At 36.8% G+C, this 22,030-nt stretch overlaps 1 protein-coding gene across 1 annotated transcript in view; it reads right to left on the bottom strand.

Annotated features, from left to right (window-relative positions):
* Positions 1 to 22,030, bottom strand: part of POF1B (POF1B actin binding protein) — a 109,885-nt gene that overhangs the window by 21,418 nt on the left and 66,437 nt on the right. Inside the window, exons 6-12 of the mRNA XM_064278451.1 lie at positions 19,687 to 19,817; positions 15,582 to 15,609; positions 14,228 to 14,302; positions 8,678 to 8,770; positions 7,721 to 7,834; positions 5,857 to 6,009; positions 5,478 to 5,597 (exon numbers count right to left, since the gene is read on the bottom strand). Of these exons, the coding sequence (XP_064134521.1) occupies positions 5,478 to 5,597; positions 5,857 to 6,009; positions 7,721 to 7,834; positions 8,678 to 8,770; positions 14,228 to 14,302; positions 15,582 to 15,609; positions 19,687 to 19,817 (714 nt within the window). The remainder of the gene's footprint in view (positions 1 to 5,477; positions 5,598 to 5,856; positions 6,010 to 7,720; positions 7,835 to 8,677; positions 8,771 to 14,227; positions 14,303 to 15,581; positions 15,610 to 19,686; positions 19,818 to 22,030) is intronic.

Consider the following 22,030-nt stretch of genomic DNA (forward strand, 5'->3'; position numbering starts at 1 on the left):
GAATGAGGGGTATCATTGTTGATGTTAGAGGAATCATGGCTGAAAGCAGAGAATACCTGAAAGATGTTTACCTGTGTTTTATTGACTGTGAAAAGGCATTTGACTGTGTGGATCATAACAAATTATGGATAACATTGTGAAGAATGGGAATTCCAGAACACTTAATTGTGCTCACAAGGAACCTGTGCATAGACCAAGAGGCAGTTGTTTGAAGAGAACTAGGGGATACTGCCTGTTTTAAAATCAGGAAAGGTGTGCATCAGGGTTGTATCCTTTCACCGTACTTATTCTACCTGTATACTGAGCAAATAATCTGAGATCAACTATATGAAGAAGAACGTGGCCTCAGGATTGGAGGAAGATTTTAACAACCTGAGATATGTATATGACACAACCACAGCTCTTAACCACTGCACTCCAGGGCTGCAGTCAGTGACAAAAGAACAAATATTGTATGATCCCACTTACATGAAATATCTAGAACAGGCAAGTGTATAGAGACAAAACGCTATTCGTGGTTACCAGAGGCTGGGGGAAGAGGAAATGGGAGTTACTGCTGAAGGTTTATTGAGTATCTGTTTGAGATATGGAAAACTTTTGGAAATGGATAGTGGTGATGCTACACAACATGGTGAATGTAATTAATGTCACCGAGTTGTACACTGAAAAAAGGTTAAAATGGAAAACTTTTTGCTATATATATTTCACCACGATAAAGTTAAAAAGAAAGTTCAGCCCCTTGAAGGGAATGTACAATGTTGCAACTACTTTGGGAAACAATGTGGCAGTTACTTGAAAAGATAAACCCAGTAATTATACTCCCAAGAGAAATGAAAACATATGTCCACACAAAAACTTACACAGTAATGTACATAAATGTTATTAAAAATAAACAAAAAATAGAAACAACCCAAATGTACATCAGCTGGTGAATGATAAACAAATAGTGGCATATCCATACAAAGGAATATTATTTGGCCATAAAAGGCATACTGATATATGCTACAACATGGATGAACCTTGAAAACATCACGTTAAGTAAGAGAAGCCAGTCACGAGAGGTCAACATATTGTATGATTCCATTTGTATAAAATTTCCAGAAAAGGCATATCTATAGAGAAAGTAGATTTATGCTTGACAGGGGTGGAGGAGTGAGCGTAGAATGGAGAGTCACTGATAATAAGTATGGGACTTCTCCTGTGGGGTGGATTGTGGTGATGGTTGTACAACTCTTCGACTATACTAAAAAATCATTGAATCGTACACTTTAAATGGGTGAATTGCATGTTATGTGAATTACGTCTCAATAAAGGTGTTATTAAAAATAAAAAAGAAATTAGCATTATTATAATCCTTGTTTACAAATTAGTTACCTGAATTCCAGTGAGGTTAAGTGACACAAAGTCACACAGCTAGTTACAAGATGAAGAACAAAATACCAATAGTTATGACCTTTGACAGAATTTTGTGAATGTAAAAAATGGATTGAAATACCAATTAGGAATTCTTCCATTTTCTGAAAGATACCTTTGCTCTTTTGAGGTAGGCATTACCTAAGTAACAGTCCTGGGCCACAAAAATTAAAATAAAGTTAAGAAATCAGGAGCTTTGTTGTTGTTGTTGTTAGGTGCCATTGAGTTGGTTCTCACTCGTAGCGACCCTATGTACAGCAGAACGAAACACTGCCCGGTCCTGCGCCATCCTCACAATCGTTGTTATGCTTAAGCCCATTGTTGCAGCCACTGTGTCAATCCATCTCATCGAGGATCTTTCTCTTCTTTGCTGACCCTCTACACTACCAAGCATGATGTCCTTCTCCAGGGACTGATCCCTCCTGACAACATGTCCAAAGTATGTAAGATGCAGTCTTTCCATCCTTGCTTCTAAGGAGCATTCTGGTTGTACTTCCAAGACAGATTTGTTCATTCTTTTGGCAGTCCATGGCATGTTCAATATTCTTCTCCAACACCACAATTCAAAGGCGTCAATTCTTCTTCGGTCTTCTTTATTCATCATTCAGCTTTCACATGCTTAGGAGCTGACTGAAACCACCATGGCTTGGGTCAGGCACACCTTAGTCTTCCAGGTGAAATCTTTGCTTTACAACACTTCAAAAGAGGTCTTTTGCAACAGATTTGCCTAATGCAACTCGTCTTTTGATTTCTTAACTGTTGCTTCCGTGGGCGTTGATTGTGAATCCAAGTAAAATGAAACCTTCAGCAACTTCAGTCTTTTCTCCATTTATCATGATGCTTCTTACTGGCCCAGTTGTGAGAATTTTCGTTTTCTTTATGTGGAGGTGTAATCCACACTGAAGGCTGTGGTCTTTGATCTTCATCAGTAAGTGCTTCAAGTCCTCTTCACTTTCAGCAAGCAAGGTTGTGTCGTCTACATTAACACAGGTTGTTAATGAGTCTTCTTCCAATCCTGATGCCCCATTCTTCTTCAAATAGTCCACCTTCTCAGATTATTTGTTCAGCATAGAGATTGAATAAGTATGGTGAAAGGATACAAGCCTGATACACACCTTTCCTGACTTTAAACCACGCAGTATCCCCTTGTTCTATTCGAACAACTGCCTCTTGATCTATGTACAGGTTCCTCATGAGTACAATTAAGTGTTCCAGAATTCCCATTCTTCAGAATTTTATCCATAATTTGTTATGATCCGCACAGTTGGATGCCTTTGCATAGTTGATAAAACACAGGTAAACATCTTTCTGGTGTTCTCTGCTTTCAGCCAGGATCCATCTGACATCAGCAAAGATATTCCTGGTTCCATGTCCCCTTCTGAATCCAGCTTGAATTTCTGGCAGTTCCCTGTGGATATACTGCTGCAGCTGCTTTTGAATGATCTTCAGGAAAATTTTACTTGCCTGTGATATTAATGATACTGTTTGATAACTTCTGCATTTGGTAGGATCACCTTTCTTGGGAATAGGCATAAATATAGATCTCTTCTAGTTGGTTGGCCAGGTAGCTGTCTTCCAGATTTCTTGGCACAGATGAGTGAATACTTTCAGTACTGCATCCATTTGTGGAAACATCTTGATTCATCAATTCCTGGAGCCTTGTTTTTCGCCAATGCCTTCAGTGCAGCTTGGACTTCTTCCTTCAGAACCATGAGGTCCTGCTCATATGGTACCCCTTGAAATGGTTGAACATTGATGAATTCCTTTTGGTATAGTGACTCTGTGTATTCCTTCCATCTTCTTTTGGTGCTCCCTGAGTCGTTTAATATTTTCCCCATAGAAGCCTTCAATATTGCAATTTGAGGCTTGAATTTTTTTTTCAGTTCTTTCAGCTTGAGAAATGCAGAGCGTGTTCTTCTCTTTTGGTTTTCCATCTCCAGGTTTTTGCATGTCATTATAGTACTTCATTTTGTCTTCTCGAGTGGCTCTTTGAAATCTTCCCTTCAACTCTTTCACTTCATCATTTCTTCCTCAAGAGCAAGTTTCAGAGTCTTCTGACATCCAGTTAGGTCTTTTCTTTATTTTCTCTCTTTTTAATGACCTCTTGCTTTCTTCATGGATGATGGCCTTGGGTCATTAGTGTTCAATGTGTCAAATCTATTCTATACTCAAGATTGTACTTTGGCTGTTGTCGACTTGTTTTAATTTTCTTCAGTTTCAACTTGAACTTGCATATGAGCAATTGATGTCTGTTCTGCAGTCAGCCCCTGGCCTTGTGTCGAGTGATGATATTGAGCTTTTCTATCGTCTCTTCCCACAGATGTAGTCAATTTGATTGCTGTGTATTCCATCTGGCAAGGTCCAGGTGTATAGTTGCCATTCATGCTGGTAAAAAAAGGTACTTGCAATGAAGAAGTCGGTGGTCTTGCAAAATTCTATCATGTGATCTCCGGCATCATTTCTATCATCCAGGCCATATTTTCCAGCTACCGATCCTTCTTTGTTTCCAACTTTCACGTTCCAATCTCCAATAATTATCAATGCATCCTGACTTCCTGTTTGATCAATTTCAGACTGCAGAAGTTGGTAAAAATCTTCAGTTTTTCATATTTGGTCTTAGTGATTGGTGCATAAATTTGAATAATAGTACTATTAACTGGTGTTCCTTGTAGGCTTATGGATATTATTCTATCACTGGTAGCACTGTACTTCAGGATAGATCTTGAAATGTTCAACAGCATATAGGGCTGTCGTAAGTTAGAATCAACTCAATGGCAATGTTTTTTTTTTTTTGCCTCTTCAGGTTGTTGTTCCCAGCATATGAGACCATATGATTGTCTGATTGAAAATGGCCAATACCAGTCCATTTCAGGTCACTAATGCCTAGGATATCAATGTTTATGTGTTCCATTTTATTTTTGATGCTTTCTAATTTTCCTAGATTCATACTTCGTACATTCCAGGTTCCAATTATTAATGGATGTTTGCAGCTGTTTCTTCTCATTTTGAGTAATGCCACATCAGCAAAGGAAGGTCCCGAAAGCTTGACTCCATCCACGTCATTAAGGTCAACTCTACTTAGAGGAGGTAGCTTTAGGTTCCTTCGAATTATCGAAAACTCAACACTAAGAACTAATATTAAATTGTGAGTTGAAGTGCACAAAATATTCCTCCTTCATGCCTTATCTCAGTCCTCACAGCAGCCTTGTGAGTAAAACATCGTTATAACCCTCATTTACAAAACAGGTAAATGAGTTCCAGAGAAGTTAAGCGATTCAAAATCACATGGTTAGTAAGTAAAATAGCTGCACCTCCAAGATCTTCTGACTCCAAGTCCTGTCCATTTTCCACTTTGCCACATTATGTTTGCATAGATGGCCACTTTGGGGGTGAAAAAGGAACCAGTGGATGAAATCTGCTAGAAGAGTTTGGTAGACTTTTGAACAAATTATGCTTTGTCTTGTTTTGTTTTGGTAAAGTTTGTACAGTGATATTATACAGAAAAAAAATCTGTGGTCAGTTTGTCCATTAAAATATTGACGTATATTTGATTACATTTGGAAAGCAATAAATTAGCGGTTGGACCAACTCAACCTAGAATTACAAAACAAGGCAGTGTATACTTATTCTAGAAAATATCATCCTAATTTTGCTGCCATTTACAGGTACTTAAAATTCAACACAGTTCCTTGTTTTATTCTCTTGTTTAAAAAGTCCTTGATAAATATCATCCTTCAAAGTTAAGTGCGGATTTTTGTGAATCCAACCGTGGCTCCTCTGGATAATCTGGACGGTTGCTCTTGCTTTTGTAAGTGTGCTTCAGGCAGAGATCATAAAGCCCTCCCCAAAAAAGACAAAGAACCCTGAACTTAATGTCTTCTTTTACTTTCCTAGAAAAGGTTAAGGAAAATTAGAAAACAGTTTAGCACTAACATTCTGTACACATTTAAAGCAAAACGTTCCATGGCATATTCCTAATTGGTAGCTTTAAACTTGAAACCATCATTCTCTTGTTAGAAAGTTTGTGCTGACACGTGTATTTATGCACTGTAGGATAAACATACCCTTAATTTGCAGATTTCTCTATCTTTCTCAATTCTCAAGTTTTTTACCATCTCCATGTAATGACTGCCAATCTCATCCATTTTTGCCTGCAGCATTGGGCCTGTGTGAGTCTCAGAAACCTACACAAGACAAAATAACTTTCTGTAATTGGATCGTTATGAATAAAATACATATATTATAAGACTTACTATGAGATGAAAATATGTAATTAAATAAGACATTGAAATAATGAAAGTGATTTTTAGGAAGCATATTATACAGCACAAATGGAAATGAGATAAGACCTGACTGTGCGTGAGGCCATCAGAAAGCAGTCCATGTATTTCCTTAAGATTAATGAATATATATATACACATATATAATACAAAATTTTAATACCTGCACTCTAAGGTTTTTATTCTCTTGTTCTAAATTACGTTTACAGTATTCTAGTTCTTTTAGTCTATATTCCACGTCAGACAGTGTATGTCGAAGAGAGAGATTGTTTTCTTCCAGTGCCTGGCATTTTGAGCTTGAGTCTTGAAGTCCTTGCTGTAAGAAAGACACAAGAAACTAAGACAAATGCATTCTACTTTTTTAGGGGGTAAAGGTGCACTTTTGGCTGATTCATTCAGTTAAATCAAGCAAATATTTTTCCATGCCCAGTTTTCGTATATACTTGCCCCTAGATGGTAAGTTGAATCAGCAATGCAAGATATTACATTCATGCCCCTAGTCTCACTTGGCTATCTTGTACAAGAAGGAATCAGAACTAGATGAATTTTCAGTATCCTGTTTAGCAATCTGGTCCCCGCTACCCTTTGACAATACAGTAACACCAAAATGACCATATGCCTCATTGTTTATGTGATGATTGGAAACTCAACAAGAATTTGGGACCATCGTGGGAGTGAAGATTAGGAAGGGGTGAGACTTAGAGATTCATTGCAATTTCCTAGGAATCATCTCTGCTTAGATATCTGGAAAAGTTCTCTAGAGTTCATTTATTCATTTATTCATTGTGAAAACACATTTTGAGGCCCCCCAATTTTTTTTCATCGACATGGTAGTAGACCGAATGAGTGAGTTAATCTAGATTTTTGGTATTTTACAATTCTTGTCACCCAAAAGCACACATAATTGTACATTGTATATACTTTATATCTAAAATATATAAGGTTATCTGTCATGATTTTATCCATTCACTGTACTTATTCAATCTGTATGCTGAGCAAATAATCCAAAAAGTTGGACTACATGAAGAAGAACGGGCATCAGGACTGGAGGAAGACTCATTAACAACCTGCAATATGCAGATGACACAACCTTACTTGCTGAAAGCCAAGGGAACTTGAAGCACTTACTGACAAAAATCGGAGACTACAGCCTTCAGTATGGATTACATCTCAACATAAAGAAAACAAAAATCCTCACAACTGGGCCAATAAGCAACATCATGTTAAATGGAAAAAATAATGAAGCTGTCAAGGATTTCATTTTATTTGGATTTGCAATTAATGCCTATGGAATCAGCAGTCAAGAAATCAAACAACATATTGCTTTGGGCAAATCTGTTGCAAAAGACCTCTTAAAAGGGTTAAAAAGCAAAAGATGTCACTTTAAGGACTAAGATGCACCTGACCCAAGCCATGATATTTTCAATCGCCTCGTATGTATGTGAATGCTGGAAAAAAAATAAGGAAGGCTAAAGAAGAATTGATGCCTTTGAATTATGGTGTTGTTGAAGAATATTAAATATACCATGGACTGCCAGAAGAATGAACAAATCTGTCTTAGAAGAAGTACAGCCAGAGTACATCTCGTGTACTTTGGACATATTACCAGGAGGAACCAATCCCTGGAAGAGGATATCATGTTTGGTAAGGTATAGGGTCAGCAAAAAAGAGGAAGACCCTCAACAAGTTGGACTGACACAGAGGCTGCAACAATGAGCTCAAATATAGCAATAATTGTGAGGATGTTGCAGGACTGGGGCAATGTTTCATTCTGTTGTTCATAGGGTGGCTACGAGTCAGAACCTACTCAATGGGACCTAACAATAACAACAATGATCTTTTTTTTTTTTTAGAGGGCTTTCAGTCATTGAAAATAGTCAAAACCACTCAATTCTCATATGAACTAATGATTCCATCATACTTTAAGTCTAATTTTCTGGGTTGTATTTTATAACTCCAATGTGCCAGTAATTATGCATGTGCGAAGTTATAAATCTAGTTTATCATCAGTGAAAACATCAAATTACCTGCTGCTGGCGATTATTTGCTCTCACTGATGCCAAAAGTTCTTCATACTCTTTTATTTGCGTTTCTTTGAATGCCAAGTCTTTCTCAAGTCTTAACTTGTCATTTTCCAGTAACTAGAAGTATAAAGTATTTGTTATGAATGAGAGTTACAGAAACTTGTCAACAGTCGCATAATATAAAGACTGGCTTTATGTTGGAAAATTTCAGTAAACACTTGATTCATTTGTAGTCGCATAATTAAACAGAATTCTTAAAAGTTAAGCAAACTAAGGAATAGGAAAGGACTGAAAATTTTAAAAAACTACATTGAAAGAGACATTTGATTGACTAACTCTAAGTGCAAAGAAGCAGAACCTTTTGAACTATTTTAATGTTTTTCCCCAGCCTACAAAGACCCCTTGTTAATCCCAGCAGGTGACGAATTTTCAAATTAGAGTCTAAATGTGTTCATCAGAACCCAGAAACAAAAAAACCTTCTCCAAAGTACTCGAGGAGTTATTCATTGTATGAAAAGCATTCTGAATGTACCTACATGATGGCATCAAGAGCACCAATTTAAATAGAGAATAGAAAGGTTAAGTTCTTGGAGAGAAGTTTTCAAGTTAGTATGTCTGAAGAGAAATTCCAAGTATGCTTTATTATTACAGAAAAGGGTGAACTTCCTATTCAATGGGCAAGCTATTTCCACACTTTAAGTATTAAGTCACCTTAATGATAACCTCAAATAATGAGTGTACATCCAAAATCCTTTTGTTTACACATTTGACAGGTGCTTTCTTCTCACTCTACCCTAATTAACTCTTTCATGAAAATGATTTAGCTGTGTCTGGCTTAGCATAGTTTCGTGTTATATTAAAAAATTTTTTTTTTGTAAAGCAGACCAAATGTCTCGACTTCTGCATTAGGAAGCTATGAACTAGAAAGGCTGTAGAAAGAAAAATTAAAGTAAATCTTACTGTCAAGTCATTTTGAAGATGTCCAAGTTCCTCCCGTATGTTGCTGAATGTGGACAGTACTAGTCGAAGTGACTTATCAGACATCCCCCTCATCTGGAGGAAAAAAACGATTGATAGTTTATTTTAACTAACAATTGAAAATAAGCAATGTAAGTGACAGTAATCTTAGTTTTCTGTTGCTATGGGTAAACTTATTAGCAATTTTATTTTTGGTATTGAAGTATTATAACAATGATTTAGGACATCTTGTCAATAGTGTGCTTAAGTAACCCAAGCAATATTGTTGAAGAGATCGTAGTCAGGTGTTTAGAACAAAGGTCTATTTTTTTTCCGTGATGATGTATCACCTTTCTCATAAGACAGAATTGAATCTTCAAATTCTCAAATTTACTTTTATTCTTTATTTAAAAGATTGGAAGAGATAAAGACGATCAACTTATAAAAAATAAAATACATCTCCCTAAATGTGCTTTCAAGTGCAAAGATTTTGCCTGAGGTGCGAAGAAGATAATACTAATTAAGTTTAACTTCAAAGAATAGAGCCATCTCAAATTTTAAAGAACAGGGAGAAAATCCTTTCACAGATTAAACTCATTTCTTGAAAGAAAAAAGTTTTAAGAAAAAAAAAGATGACTTCCACTTCTGGAAAGATGGAGTAGAAATAATTTTCTTTACTTCTTCCACTAAGTATAACTAAAAACCCTGGACATTATATATAAAACAAATATAAGAAGGCCCTGAAAGGTGAAAAGGGAGAAGGGTTAAGGACCTTGGGACCTGATGAATGGCACAGCAATGAGTTCTCTGGCTTTTCCTTTTGCCTCAAATATCCCAGACTTGATGTTGCAGAAGCAAGTAACCCAGAAACACCAGTGGGTACAGACAAAAAAAAAAAAAAGCCCCAAAAGAAGCTGACTCTAGTCAAAGGACCAAGAAAGGGGCAGCCTAGCAAGACAGAAATATTTTAGACAATAATCACTCCACTTTTTTTTTTATAGCTAAACACCACAGAAAAAACTGTGAACACATCTCCACCCAAACAGTCAAAGGCCAAGAGGAGAGCCTACATTTCTACCCTCACCAGGTTCTAACGAGGTGCCCCAACCTTCTTCCTCATTGGGTTGGTGTCAGAGGAGGCAGCATTTTCATCCCCACGGGGCAATAACAAAGCCCCAAGCACTGTGGTGTCAGTTGAGACCACATGGAGAACCCGAACTTCCACTCCTATCCAGTAGTAGTGAGATGCCACTCTTCTTCCCCTCGGGGTGGTGTCAGAGGAGTCCTAGTGGAGAGTCAGGACTTTTATCCATGCTCAGTTGAAATTAGGCATCCCCCTTCCTCGGCACAGCGTCGATGGAGGCCATGTGGAGAGCAGTAATAAGACATTCCTCCCTATCCCAGTTAGGGAGATATCAGGGAGAGCCTAATAGGGAGCCAGAATACCCCAACCCACCTAGCAAGAATAAAGAGCTCCTCCTCCCCCCAGTGTCAACAGAGGCTGAGTAGGGAATCCGGACCTCCATCCCCATCTGGCAGCAACAAGGTAGCACCCCCACTTCCCCTATTGGATCAGTATCAGAGGAGACCTGTTAAAACAGAAGGTTTGAATAAGACCCAGAGTCTCATAGCATAATATTTAAAATGTCCAGGCTTCAGTAGAGAATTTCTCATTATTCCAAGAACCAGGAAAATCTCAACTTGATTGAGAAAAGACAGTCAGTAGATTCCAACACCAAGATGACAGAGATGTTAGAATTATCTGACAAGGATTTTAAAACAGCCAACATGAAATGCTTCAACAAGAAATTATGAACACCATTGAGACAAATAAAAAATAGAAAATCTCAGCAAAGAAATAGAAGGTATAAAAAGAAACCAAATGGACATTTTAGAACTGAAAAGCACAATAACAAAATAAAACACTTCAATGGATGGGCTAAAAACAGAACAGTGAGAACAGAAGAACGAATCAGTGAGCTTGAAGACAGAACAATAGGAAGTACCCAATCTGAATAACAGAAAATAGATTTAAAAAAATGAGCAGAGCTTCAGGGACCTGTGGGGACTATAAGAAAAGATGTAACATTTATGTCATCAGCATTCCTGAAGGAGAGGAGAGAGTGGGCCTAAAAAAGTATTTGAAGAAATAACAGCTGAAAACGTCCCCAAATTAGCAGAAGAAATCAAAACAAAAAAATTCAAGAAGCTGAGCAAACATCGAATAGTATTAAAACCCAAAGAAATCAATGCCCAGGAAAATCAGAGTCAAGGTTATGAAAACTAAAGAACAACAACAACAACAAAAAACTTGAAAGCAGTGAGAGAAACCTTCACTATAGTGGAAAAACAATTCAAACGACAGTGAATTGCTCATCAGAAACCATGGAGAGCAGAAGGAAGCGGCATGCCATTTTTTCAAGTGCTGAAAGAAAGGAACTGTTAGCCATGAATTCTATATCAAGTGAAAATACCCTTTAGGAATGAAGGGAAAATCAAGACATTTTAAGATGAAGGAAAACAAAAAGAATTTGTTGCCAGCAAAAAGCAAAATGAGACAAAAACAACAAAAAAGTTGCCATAAATGGATGTCCCAAAAACCCAGTGCCGTCGAGTCGATTCCGACTCATAGCGACCCTATAGGGCAGAGTAGAACTGCCCCAAAATGGATGTAGAGGAAATAATTAAGACAATTACATTACAAATGCAGAGGGTTAAGGGAAGAAAGGGGAACAAAGGTTTCTAGAGTTCACTGAAACTGGTAAATTCTCAGCACCAGCACATTTTACTAGATAAGTCTGGGTATATAACGTAATACCTAGAAAAACCACTAAATAACTATACAAAGAGATACACTCAAAAGTACTATAAATAAATCAAAATGGAATTTTAAAATACATCCTAGTAACCCACAGGAAGGAAAGCAAAGAAAACAGAGAAACAAAGAAACAAGAAACCAAACCAAACCAAACAAAAAGGGAGAGAGAACAAACAGAAAACAAAAAATGAAAATGACAGGTCTAACTCTATCAATAATCACAAATGGTCCAAATATACCAATTAAAAGACAGAGATTGGCAGAGTAGGCTAAAAAAATTACCCAGCTATATGTTGCCTACAAGAAACTCACTTCAAATACAAAATTAAAAAAAAAAAAACCAAAGAAAAAGGTTGGATAAAAGATATACCATACAAATATTAATCAAAAAAGAAAACAGAAGTGGCTATATTAATATTAGATAAAATCAACTTCAGAGCAAAGAAAATGACCAGGGACAAAGAGAGACATTACATAATGATAAAAAGGTTAACCTAATATTAGATAAAATCAACTTCAGAGCAAAGAAAATTACCAGGGACAAAGAGAGACATTACATAATGATAAAAAGGTTAACCCAGCAGGAAGACATAGCAATCCTAAATGTTTATGCACCAAACAGCAGTGCTGAAAAATGTGTGAAGCAAAACTGATAGAACTGAAAGGAGAAATATATCCACAGTTAAAGCCAAAGACTTGTATATCCTCTCTCAGCAACTGCTAGACCTACTTAGCAGGAAATCAGCAAGGATATAGAAGAACTCAATAACACCATCACCCAAAAGACCTCATCGACATTTACAGGACACCCCTCCCAAGAATAGCAGAAGATACATTCTTTTAAGCACCCATGGAACATATACCAAGATGGATTCTATCTTAGACCATAAAACAACTGCAACCATCTTAAAAGAACTGAACTCTCAACAGGCTGTATTCTCTGACCACAATGAACTAGAAATCAATAACAGAAAGACAACAGGAAAGTCTCTAAACCTTTAGAAACTAAACAATACAGTTCTAAACATTCCATGCGTCAAATAGGAAGTCTCAAGGCAAATTAAAAAAATACATAGAATTGAAAATATAAAACATTAAATGTATATCAAAACTTTCAGGACATAGCAAAAGCCATGTGAGAGGGAAATTTATAGCACTGAAATGCTCACATTGGAAAAGAAGAAAAGTTTCAAATCAATAATCTAAGTTCCTATCTCAAGAGAGTAGGAAAAGAAGAGCAACAGAAACCCAAAGCCGGCAGAAGGAAGGAAATAGTGAAGATAAGAACAGAAATCAATAAAATTGAAAGCAGGAAAGCAGTAGAGAAAATCAGTGAAACTAAAATCTGGTTCTTGGAAAAAAAACAATAAGATTAACAATCCTCCAGCAAGATTTCCAAAAAGAAAAGAGAGAAGACACAAATTACTAATATCAGGAATAAAACAGAGGCTACTGACCCTGAAGGCACAAGGGGATACTATGAACAACTCTGCACACACAAATTTGACAACAAAGGTGAAATGGACCAATTCCTTAAAAAACACAAACTACCACGACTTATCAAATATGAAACAGATGGTACAGTGGTTAAGAGCTTGGCTGCTAACCAAATGGTTGGCAGTTCAAATCCACCAGCTGCTCTTTGGAAATCTCATGGGGCAGTCCTAGTCTATCCTATAGGGTCGCTATGAGTTGACTCAATGGCAAGGGGTTTGGTTTTGATTTGTAACTATTAAGGAAATTGAATTTGTAATTTTAAAATACTCTCCCCCCCAAAAAAAAATTTCTCCAGGCCCAGATGGTTTCCCTGGAGAATTCTAGCAAACGTTTAAAGAAGAGTTAACACCAAGTCTTTTCCAGAAAATACAGAAGAGGGAAACGCTTCCCAATTCATTTTATGAAACTAGTATTACTCTGATACCAAAACCAGACAAAGACAATACAAGCAAAGAAAATTTCAGAGCAATATCTCTCATGAACGTAGAAAAAGTTTTCCACAGAAATAGGCCTAGAATATACTTGGAATGGATATCCCATCATCATAAATAATATTAAAGAGGCCTCCAAGATTTAAGTGCTCGAGTATAGGTGATCCCCACATCACTCCTCTCTCTATAACACAGCCCATGTGCCATTAAAAATAATATTTCATTTGTTTTACAAATATTTCACCAGGTCCGATACTTGGATGATAAGCAAACGTCTGACACCAAATATCAAAGTTAAAAATTTGCCTCAGTAGACAAAACTAGATTATCTTTAGAATGCTTTCTTGTAAATACTTGTACTCTTCTTTATGGTCATATTTTTTCAGTGCTTATCTTGATCTGTGGTCTCTCCTTTCATCACAGGATAATTTACCATCCTAGTGGTTTCTAGTCTTCCACAACTCAGAAAAGCAAGGCAGTAGCCTTTCCATCTCTCACTGCTGGGGGTAAGGTGGGGTGGAATCTGTAGAGGATGGAATGGAGAAGAGGAAGACAAAGGCTGTGGGTTAAAGTCTCAGTGCACTAAAGCACTGAGTAGAGAATAGGGGCATTCCTCAGCAAGGAGTAGTATTTCTAGAATGCTTTTCTGCATGCTAGTTGTTCGATGCTATTTTTGATGGTCTGACTAATCTATCATGCAACTTCTGTTTAACCAAAGTATAAACCACTTCATTCCCTTAATTAAGGGAAGCATCCTGGGCTAGCACTTAGTGTTGATTTCACATCCCCACTCCTGAACTTCCTCACCTGCAGAATATAGCGAATTTGTTGTTTTGTAAATTCTGAAAGTCCTTTAGGAATCAATGATTCAATGTCTTCTGACTGTAAAAAAAAAAAAAAAGATGCTTAGTATTAAACACACATTAGTATTTTACTTGTAGGGTCAGCAGCCCAGATTTTGGTGAAATGGGGCATATTTTTAGGGATATTAAAAATTCACTTTTTGAACAATAGCTTCTCCCAACTTCATTCTTAGCCTTATCATTTTTTGCTTTTAAAAAATCAATTATTCTACGTATACCATGGAAAAAAAAATTTTTTTTTTCATGGAAAGGGCCCTCAATTTTAGGTATTTTAGTGAAATCAGACTTGCCATTTCTATTAAACATTTTTAAAATGTGTAATTTAAAAACAAAAGGATTATCTATACAATTCCGGTGAACATTTTATTTCAGTGTGTCTTTTAATAACTGGAAGTTTTTTTTTTTGGAGGGTCTATCTATCCCACTGCCATCGAGTCGATTTTTGGAGGGTAGGTATAACATTTTAGAGGCTTTTTTTTTTAATAATGAAAACAGCAAATAAAACAAAATTATAGGTGTTACAGAGCTTGTTAAGAATTTACATAGAGCTGTGTCACAGCAACGTTGAATTCCCTGGGTGGTGCAAACAGTTAACATCCTGAGCTGCTAACTGAAAGCTTAAAGGTTCCAGTCCACCCAGAGGTGTCTCAGAAAAAAAGGCCTGGTTATCCGTTTCAAAATATCAGCCATTGAAAATCCTGTGATTCTACTCTGACACACATGGGGTCGTAATGTGTCAGAATTGACTTGATTACAACTGGTAGTAGTAGTAGTACAGCGACATCATAAGCTTCAACTAATTTTAAGCGAGAAGCTGAATTCAAGTTAGTATTTTTAAAAGGCCATTTAGGGCTTGCTGAATTACTATGATGAATGCAATATACCAATATATTGGAAATAAAGATGAAAATTAACACAAAAAGAGGCAATTGTACTTTTTATTATGCTTAAACCAATTTTTTTTCTCTATTTGACGACTTATGCCACTAAAGGCAATTATTAATAAAATATGCTCATGCAATAGAATTAATACTTGAGCAAAACTTTAAGTTGCAGGCAATTTGGCATGGGACATAAAAGACCAAATTAAAGCAAAATGATGAGCATTTTTGGTGAATGATTATTAGTCTTACAGACATTACAAAGATATATTAAAGCAAGAGAAGATCATTATTTCTTTCACTAACCTGTGTTTCATTCCAATAAATGTACGAAACTAAAGAAATATTACTAGTGCAAATATCAGAATCTACTTTTATTATTAACTGTATTTGACTTTCAGCTATTTTCGCACTTACCTCATCTGTAGACTCAAAGTCTTGTTTGCTACAAGGATGAAATAACAAGATAAACATCCTTAGGAAATGTATTCATTGATTGCATACAAATCTTAGTGTTCTATTATTTTTATCTTACTTTTTGATATATCATACTAGCACTGAGTCAACTTATAATTACAAACGAAAATGCTTAAAATAACTAAAATGAAATGGTATTGACAAAAATGAAGTCATTTTCATGGAATTAACTGATCTATTTTAAACAAACAACAAGTGGTTAACAAACCAAGAAAATGTGCACAATTGGTTAGTATCATCCATTAGCACTAGTCCATTTGTGGCTAGAAGTCCTGGTACTTGGCAAAACCTGGGTTAATAAATAGCAATAATAGCCATTCTCTATTTCCACCTCCCTTTTCTCCTTCTTGTATTGTTCCAGTTCAGTGCTGATTCCAGCTTCTCTCTCCAGTGTCTTCAAGTTCTTCATGCCTTCTTTATCAAAATCAAAACTTGCAAGACATGACTAACTCATTCAGCCTAGACTACAGTATAAATGGCAGTGATGAGACTTGAAGAATATTTGCATTTTTTATATAGGGACAAAGCCTTAAGCAAAATGACCAAAATTCTAGTGAGATAATTGAATTTCTAGCACCAAAATCTAGTGGAGGAGGGTTTGGTCATGGGGTTCAGGAGGCCTTTTGTGGACCCATGTTATAGAGGTAAATGCTTCAGGAGAATTGTTAGTGGCTTTATGGCACTAGTTTTTTCTTTCTTTCTTTTTTTTTTATAGCACTTGGTTCTCCTCATAGCACTCTGGTACTTGCTCCTTTGGGGGATGGTGCAAGCTTGGAGGGACACAGTTCTACTGTTGTCAGTGTGTCACAGACAGTCCCTTATTTTTGCCTGCTTGCTCCCTCTGCACTCAGTAGAAGAATGAGGCCTGAAATACATGTGGTGAACATACTTCGCAAATATGAAACCAGTGCACGTGCATGGTCTGACAGCAAGACAGAATATTTGAAAGTAAGGCAGACTTAGAACATCCTAGATATACGATTGCCATACCCTCAGTACACAAGAAAAGTACATTAGCTAGTACATGAGCCCCTCGCTACCTTTGCCTTCTAAGTGGTCGCTTATGAGTAATATATTGCTCACAAAGATAAGTGGGTCGCTCACTGTGCAAAACAACTTACATGCCCTTATAAAAATACACTGGCTGGTGTGGAGAAAAAGAACTGAAGGTCCTGTTTCCCAAGGCATGACTGCGCATATGCAATTGTCTGTCTGTATGCACGTGCGATTTCCCGTGTTGCCCAACACAGAGGTTGTGAGGAGGCCCTAGCAAAAACATGAAATATCTTCTAGTTTTTCATTGTAATGTTTTACTAAAGTAACTGCGTGTGTATGTTGGAAGCTAAAATAAGTTAAAATACGAATCACAATGCAGTTTTAGTAGCCTTGCCTCACTGTTAACTACTGTTAACTGAAATGATAGCATTGCTAGATCTTTTGTGTTATAAAACACACTAATCCTTTTTTCTTCCAATCCCAACCTAGTAGACATGTCCCTAGTCACTTGCCTCTTTCTACAAATAGGAAAAAAAAATTATACAAAGAAACAAAACAAGGAACAATCAACAGTACTTAATATTGGAATTTTTTTAAGTAACCAGAATGGTTTCATGAGACAACCTTCCTTTTCTGAGCATGCACTCATTGCTGAGTTGCAGTTTGGAAAAAGCAAAGTGGAGACAAAAGGGAAGGGAAAGAGAGGAAACAAAGACAGCAGAGCAGGGAGGTGGAAAGGTCAGTGCTGATCACATCTTCATTCAGCACCGGGCGTTGGAGGCTAGAATTACATCCAGCAAAAAAGAAACCGAGTAGTGCTCACTATATGCCATCCCACTGCCTAGGAAGGAAGGAAGGGAACAGAAAAAACATAAGAAGAAAGAAAGAAGGGCAAAAAAGAGGGTGAAGAGAAAGAAACTGACAACCATCTGACAAACAAAAACTCTTAAGTACCAAGACTTTGTGAGACCTTCTCCACTCTGGAATAAACGTTTACTAATATGGACACATTAGCTTTCCATGTTCTTTTTGGTATTTTTAGCTACTTTGGGAATAAAATGCAAGGCTTTCCAGTGCTTAATTACAGATTTAGGTCACTCATGTATGTATATTTATCAAAACTCCTCAGTGAGAAGAAATCATTCCAAAGCACTGGATCACACCTTTCTCTGGATGATCATTATGAAATAATTTAGCTTCTTTTGCTCAGTTACTTTCTCTACTTCCATTTAGCATGGGCCTAATACATTTGGAATATATTTAACTCTCATTCTATAGATCTTTATTGCGTAGCTACATTGTTAGGGACGTGTGCTCTGAACTGTTGTTGCCCAATACAAAACACGAATATTATCCTGTCCTGTACTTGGAAACCCTGGTGGCGTAGTGGTTAAGTGCTACAGTTACTATGCAAAGGGCTGGCAGTTCGAATCCACCAGGCTCTCCTTGGAAACCCTGTGGGGCAGTTCTACTCTGTCCTATACGGTTGCTATGAGTTGGAATCGACTCGACAGCAACGGGTTTGGTTTTTACAGGTGGTACTTCACACAAACATAGTTGTTCCAAGGTAAAATTTGAACAATGTAAAACCAATATAAATCCTGTGACCTTTCCAAATTTGACAATTCAAAAAATTGATATTTCCTTCCAATTTTTCTTCAGTATCTTAAACAATTTGCCTGATGTTACACATTTAGTATATCAAAGGTTATGTGATTTGCCTAAGGCAAAAAGGTTCTCCGAGCGTGGATTCTAGGCCCAGCTTTTGCCACTTTTGTAAACTTTGGTCACTGATTCTCAAAACTGAGTGTGCATCAGAATTGCCTGGAAGGTGTGCTGAAACACAGATCGCTGGGCACCACTATTTCTGATTCTGTAGGTCTATTTTCAACAAGTTCCTATATGACGCTGACACTACTTGTGTCATAAGTACAGGTCTTAACTCATTTACTGCTTGTAAGAAATCTATGAGATAAATACGATTATTATAACCCCTGTTTTACAGATGAAGAAACTAGGTGCAGAGAGCCTTAACAACTTATCTGTTGCTCAACTGCTAACCGAATGGTCGGCAGTTCATACTCACCCAACGGCTGTGCTCCCATAAAGATTACAGCCTACAAAACCTTATGGGGCCCTTATACCCTGTCATATGGAATCAGTATGAACTGGATTTGACCCAACGGCACCTAATAACAGACATCTGATATGTAACAAAAACTGAGACGTGAACCCAAGATATGAACTCTGGATGCAAAATCAGAGTGCTTAAGCACTATGTCTCTCTCTATATGCCCCTTAATTTTACAATGTTATACTTTGATAGAGATATTCACTGGGTACCGCTAATGCAAAGAATAGAAGCACCTCAACCATACTAAGGATCTAAGGAAGACTTTGTAGAAGAGCTGAGTGATCTTTTATAAGCGAAAGAGTACTTACAAAAGTTTGAATCCATCTCAAGCACTTAGTAGCTATGTGACTTTAAGTTAATAACTTACTCTCCATCTGAAAATGCAGACTTGAAGAGAATAAGTTACTTTGTACGTTATTGTGTAAGTTAGATAATATAGACAAAGCACTAAAGACAATGCATATTAAACTATGGCCTCTATATGCAGAGCACACTTCAGTGGAAGGCAAACAGTAATGTCAGTGATTGGCAGTGGGACTGAACTATGTATCAGCGGTATAATATTTCAAAACAAGTCACAGTATGCCATGAAATTTTTTTTGAGCTCCTTGTCCAAGAAGTTGCTCTTGCATCAAACTGCATTACAATGAAAAAAAAAAAAGAAAAGGTATACAAAATTCTTTATTGATCTGAAAATAACTGGTGTGGTCTTCTTTGATGATTTTCATAAAGTTCTCTCCTTAAAGAAAACTAATAATTTCTGAAATCCGGTAAAGGGCTTGAGCAATATTTTATCTCTTAAAATTGGATATTTGCTCAGTTTTCCTCATATAGTTCCCATTTCCCCATTAAAAATACTAGTGTTGTAAAATGTTTCACAACTACAAGATAAGGCAAATGTTATGTCTACAGTACCTTCCTCCAATTCTCTGCAAATGTTCTAATAAGCAGTGGTATAGGTCCATATTCTTACGGCTTAGATCAGCAAGCAACTCTCCAAAATACTTGGGGTCCAATTTTTCAGGGCCAGCATCCTGAATTATAACCTGAAGAAAGCATCAATCATAATTATAAACAATATTAAGTTTTTCTGAGTTTGCAGATGTTTTGACATGGAATGAGAACAAGTAAAATAAAGTATTAATGCAAGTAACTCATTTCAAAGTCATCACATAAATTAAGCCACTAAATTTTCTATCTGAAGCATGCATTCTTCACTGTGGGAGGATTTTAAAGGAAAAGTGACAGTACACTAACATTTTCAGTTTCATTTCAGTCAAGGCTGAGTGGTATAATGAATGCAAAATTTGTAAAATTTATGTAAAAAGTATTTAACATAGGTGCTTAATTAAAACAGCAAAACAAGTAAATCAAAACCTCTAAATCATCCATTATCACAAAGGGCTTAGTCATCCGTCTCCTTGGGGAAAAGAAAATGTGAATTGTTTAAATTATACTGTTTATAGAAAATTACTTTCATTTACACTTACATCTTCTCAGTGACAGCCAGCTTGATTTAGTAGTATATCTTAAAGTTAGATTAAATAAAACTACTTAATTCAATATGTTTTTGTGTATTTCTTGCTGGACTGTCTTCATTTATCATTTGGACTACATATCTAGTCAATCTGACATGGGAAAGAGTAGCTCAGGGCCAAGTGTAGAAAATTCATAGACTGCTGAGACATTTGAAATGCTGAGCACAAATTATTATGAATAGAGTCCTAGATAAGACACATTCTATTGACTTCATATGCTTTGGTACCAAACTTTTTAATATTGTTTGGCCACCTTGCCTCCCATCCCCAAGACACACTGCCACACTGCCTGGAGGATAATAACCTAGGTTGCATGCCATACTATCTTTGATATTGCATGTGGGACCAAAGACCAAAACCACTGCCATCGAGTCGGCCAAAGGGACCCTATAAACACATTTATTCCTAGATATGTAGATGGTAAATGGACTTCAGACTTGACCCTTGGTACTTCCTTTTCAGCCTGTGCTCTGAATGCAGACACTAAAATATCCTGCACGTTGGAGAAAATGGGAGGACTGCAAAGTAAGCAAAGATGAAGATTCATAATCGTGTCTGGGATATGAAATCATTCACAAAATACTGGTAAGTGAAAAAAGCAAGATACAAACTAGTGTGTAGTATCATTACGTTTTTATTAAGATATGTAAGAATACATCACAATGTTAGCATTTATTTCTGAGCGGTGGATTTTTTTTTCTTTTTTGCCTATCTGTGCGTTCTATTTTTTTCTATAAGGAAAAGAGTTCAATTCTATGTTAAAAAAAAGGGAAAAACCAAAACAAACAAAACAAAACTATACTTTTGTAGAGTTTTACTTGCTATTTATTTTCTTTAGCTATCTTTACATGTTCCCATTGGAGTTGTTTTCCTAGGCAGGTAATTGCGTCCTAAACAGAATAAAGTCTCCTATACGGAGGCATGAGTAGGCACGAGTAGATAGGTAAACTTGTAAAGTCAATATCATCACACCTCAAAAACAAACAAACATTACTGTCAAGTCGACTCCGATTCATAGCGACCCTATAAAACAGAGTAGAACTGCCCAATACGGTTTCCAAGGAGCAGCTAGTAGATTCAAACTGCTGACCATTTGGTTAGCAGCCAAATGCTTAACCGCTGTGCCACCAGGGCTCCAATATCACACATAGTATGCTTAAATGTCACAGAATTAAAAAGTAGTGCGTGTGTGTGTATGAGTGCACATATACCAGTTGCCGTTGAGTCAATTCTGACTCATGGTGAGTGACCCCATGTGTTTCAACGTAGAATTGCACCCCATAGGGTTTTTAATGGCTGTGACCTCTTGGAAGCAGATCAACCTTCTGAGGTGCCTCTAGGTGGTTTTGAATAGCAAACCTTTCAGTTAGTAGCCTAGCGCTTAACCTTTTATGCCACCCATGGACATATATAACCCAGGGACATATATATAATCTTTAAATGCTTACACGAACATACTAACACTTTCTATTTCTCAACTTTCTCTCTACTCCAGTCATAGTAGATCTCGTTGTCCTGGGCACACACCTTACTAGTCCTGACTCTGGGCCTTTACTTGTGTTGTTCGCTGCTTAGAATATCCTTGGCTGTCTATCTAAATCTTACCTGTTCTTTGAAGTGCATCTTAAGATATATTACCTTCATGAAAACTGAAACTATGTCATCCAACAAACTAAATTCTATTTAGGTCTTTGGGGTGTTACCTTGAATTGTTTTTACAC

Source organism: Loxodonta africana, chromosome X, assembly GCF_030014295.1.
Source record: "Loxodonta africana isolate mLoxAfr1 chromosome X, mLoxAfr1.hap2, whole genome shotgun sequence".
Taxonomy (NCBI): domain Eukaryota; kingdom Metazoa; phylum Chordata; class Mammalia; order Proboscidea; family Elephantidae; genus Loxodonta; species Loxodonta africana.